The sequence below is a fragment of the Penaeus japonicus genome, unplaced genomic scaffold, assembly GCF_977035675.1.
Source record: "Penaeus japonicus unplaced genomic scaffold, GWHDUDI00000001_assembly GWHDUDI00000034, whole genome shotgun sequence".
Lineage (NCBI taxonomy): Eukaryota > Metazoa > Arthropoda > Malacostraca > Decapoda > Penaeidae > Penaeus > Penaeus japonicus.
Genome location: NW_028234436.1, coordinates 8795342 through 8796559, shown reverse-complemented (window position 1 = coordinate 8796559; position 1218 = coordinate 8795342). Strand labels below are relative to the sequence as shown.

Below are 1218 nucleotides of genomic sequence, written 5' to 3'. Positions count from 1 at the left end.
TTTTGCTATTATCATGATGATGATAATATCATTATAGTCATTATTGGTATCATTAAAACCATCGTCATTATTGTTATGGCACCAGCCTCATTATCCTTATATGTCAATATGTCAATGGTAATATTCTTGTCATTTAAATTGTCATTGGTGGTAGATTTAGTAAGGCAAGTGCATCATTATCATCACCATTATCAATGCATATTATTAACACTCTGTCATCATCACCATTGCTCGTCGTCCGCCCACCACCCTCCGCCCGCAAACCGCCGCTGAGGCAACGCGTGAGCGCCAGGACACAGAAGGGAAACCGAGCAGTGGTGATGGTGGCAGGCGTGGTGGCGACGGTGGTGATGGTGAGGGGATGAGTCGATCCACCTGTCATGGGGGGGGGAGTGGGCGGAGTCTTTGGGATTTTTTGCTCTCCATATAAAGGAGTTCTTCGGCGTCCCTTCGTCAGTAGTGGATCAGCTGTTCCTAATTCCTCCTGTTCTCTCAAGACGGAAAAGAACTGCTTCAGGATGATGTCTTCTCGTCTGTGCCTCGGCGCTGTTAGTGGTGTTTTTTGTGTTTTTGTTACTATTTCTTTGACTTCATTTGTTGTTAATGTTTTTGTGTGGTCGTGTGTGTTTATGGACATTTTCTTTTCTATCCTATTCAGTGAGGATCGTTTTTTTCTGAAGTTGGAGATTCTAAAGTCTGAAAAGTTTATTTCATTCTTTGGGAATTAAATTTAGTCAAACATCCAAATTTCATTTTATGCGCTGTCATTATCGAAACTCCAGGATAATAATCTATATACCTTTCATCATCAATTATTACCTATCACCATCCATCACCATCTGCGCTTCGCCTTCACTCGCTCCTTCGCCATTCCAGAAGCGATTCCTTCCGCTTCCCTCAACCGCTTCTCTCTCTCTCCTGCCAAGGTCCTTCTCGCCGCCGCCCTGGTATCCGGAGACGCTGGATACCCTCGCCCCGTCGGATACCCTCGGCACATCCCCATCCTCAAGGACGACAGGACCCACAACACGTACGGGGAATATTCCTTCGACTTCGAGTCCGGCAAGGGCATCGCAAGGCAGGAGTCCGGGAGCCAGAGCTACGGACAGGTGGCGCAGGGGGGGTGGAGGTGAGCGGGGGGGAGGGGTCCTCTTTCCTCTCTATCTCTCAATCTATCTATCTATGTATCTCTCTCTCTCTCTCCTTTCTCTCTCTAGC

At 47.1% G+C, this 1218-nt stretch overlaps 1 protein-coding gene across 1 annotated transcript in view; it reads left to right on the top strand.

Annotated features, from left to right (window-relative positions):
• Positions 1–461: 461 nt before the first annotated feature.
• The window catches only part of LOC147467674 (cuticle protein AMP1B-like), a 2336-nt gene continuing 1579 nt past the window's right edge, over positions 462–1218 (top strand). The window contains exons 1-2 of the mRNA XM_086531055.1: positions 462–548; positions 927–1129. Of these exons, the coding sequence (XP_086387181.1) occupies positions 519–548; positions 927–1129 (233 nt within the window). The 5' untranslated portion in view covers positions 462–518. The remainder of the gene's footprint in view (positions 549–926; positions 1130–1218) is intronic.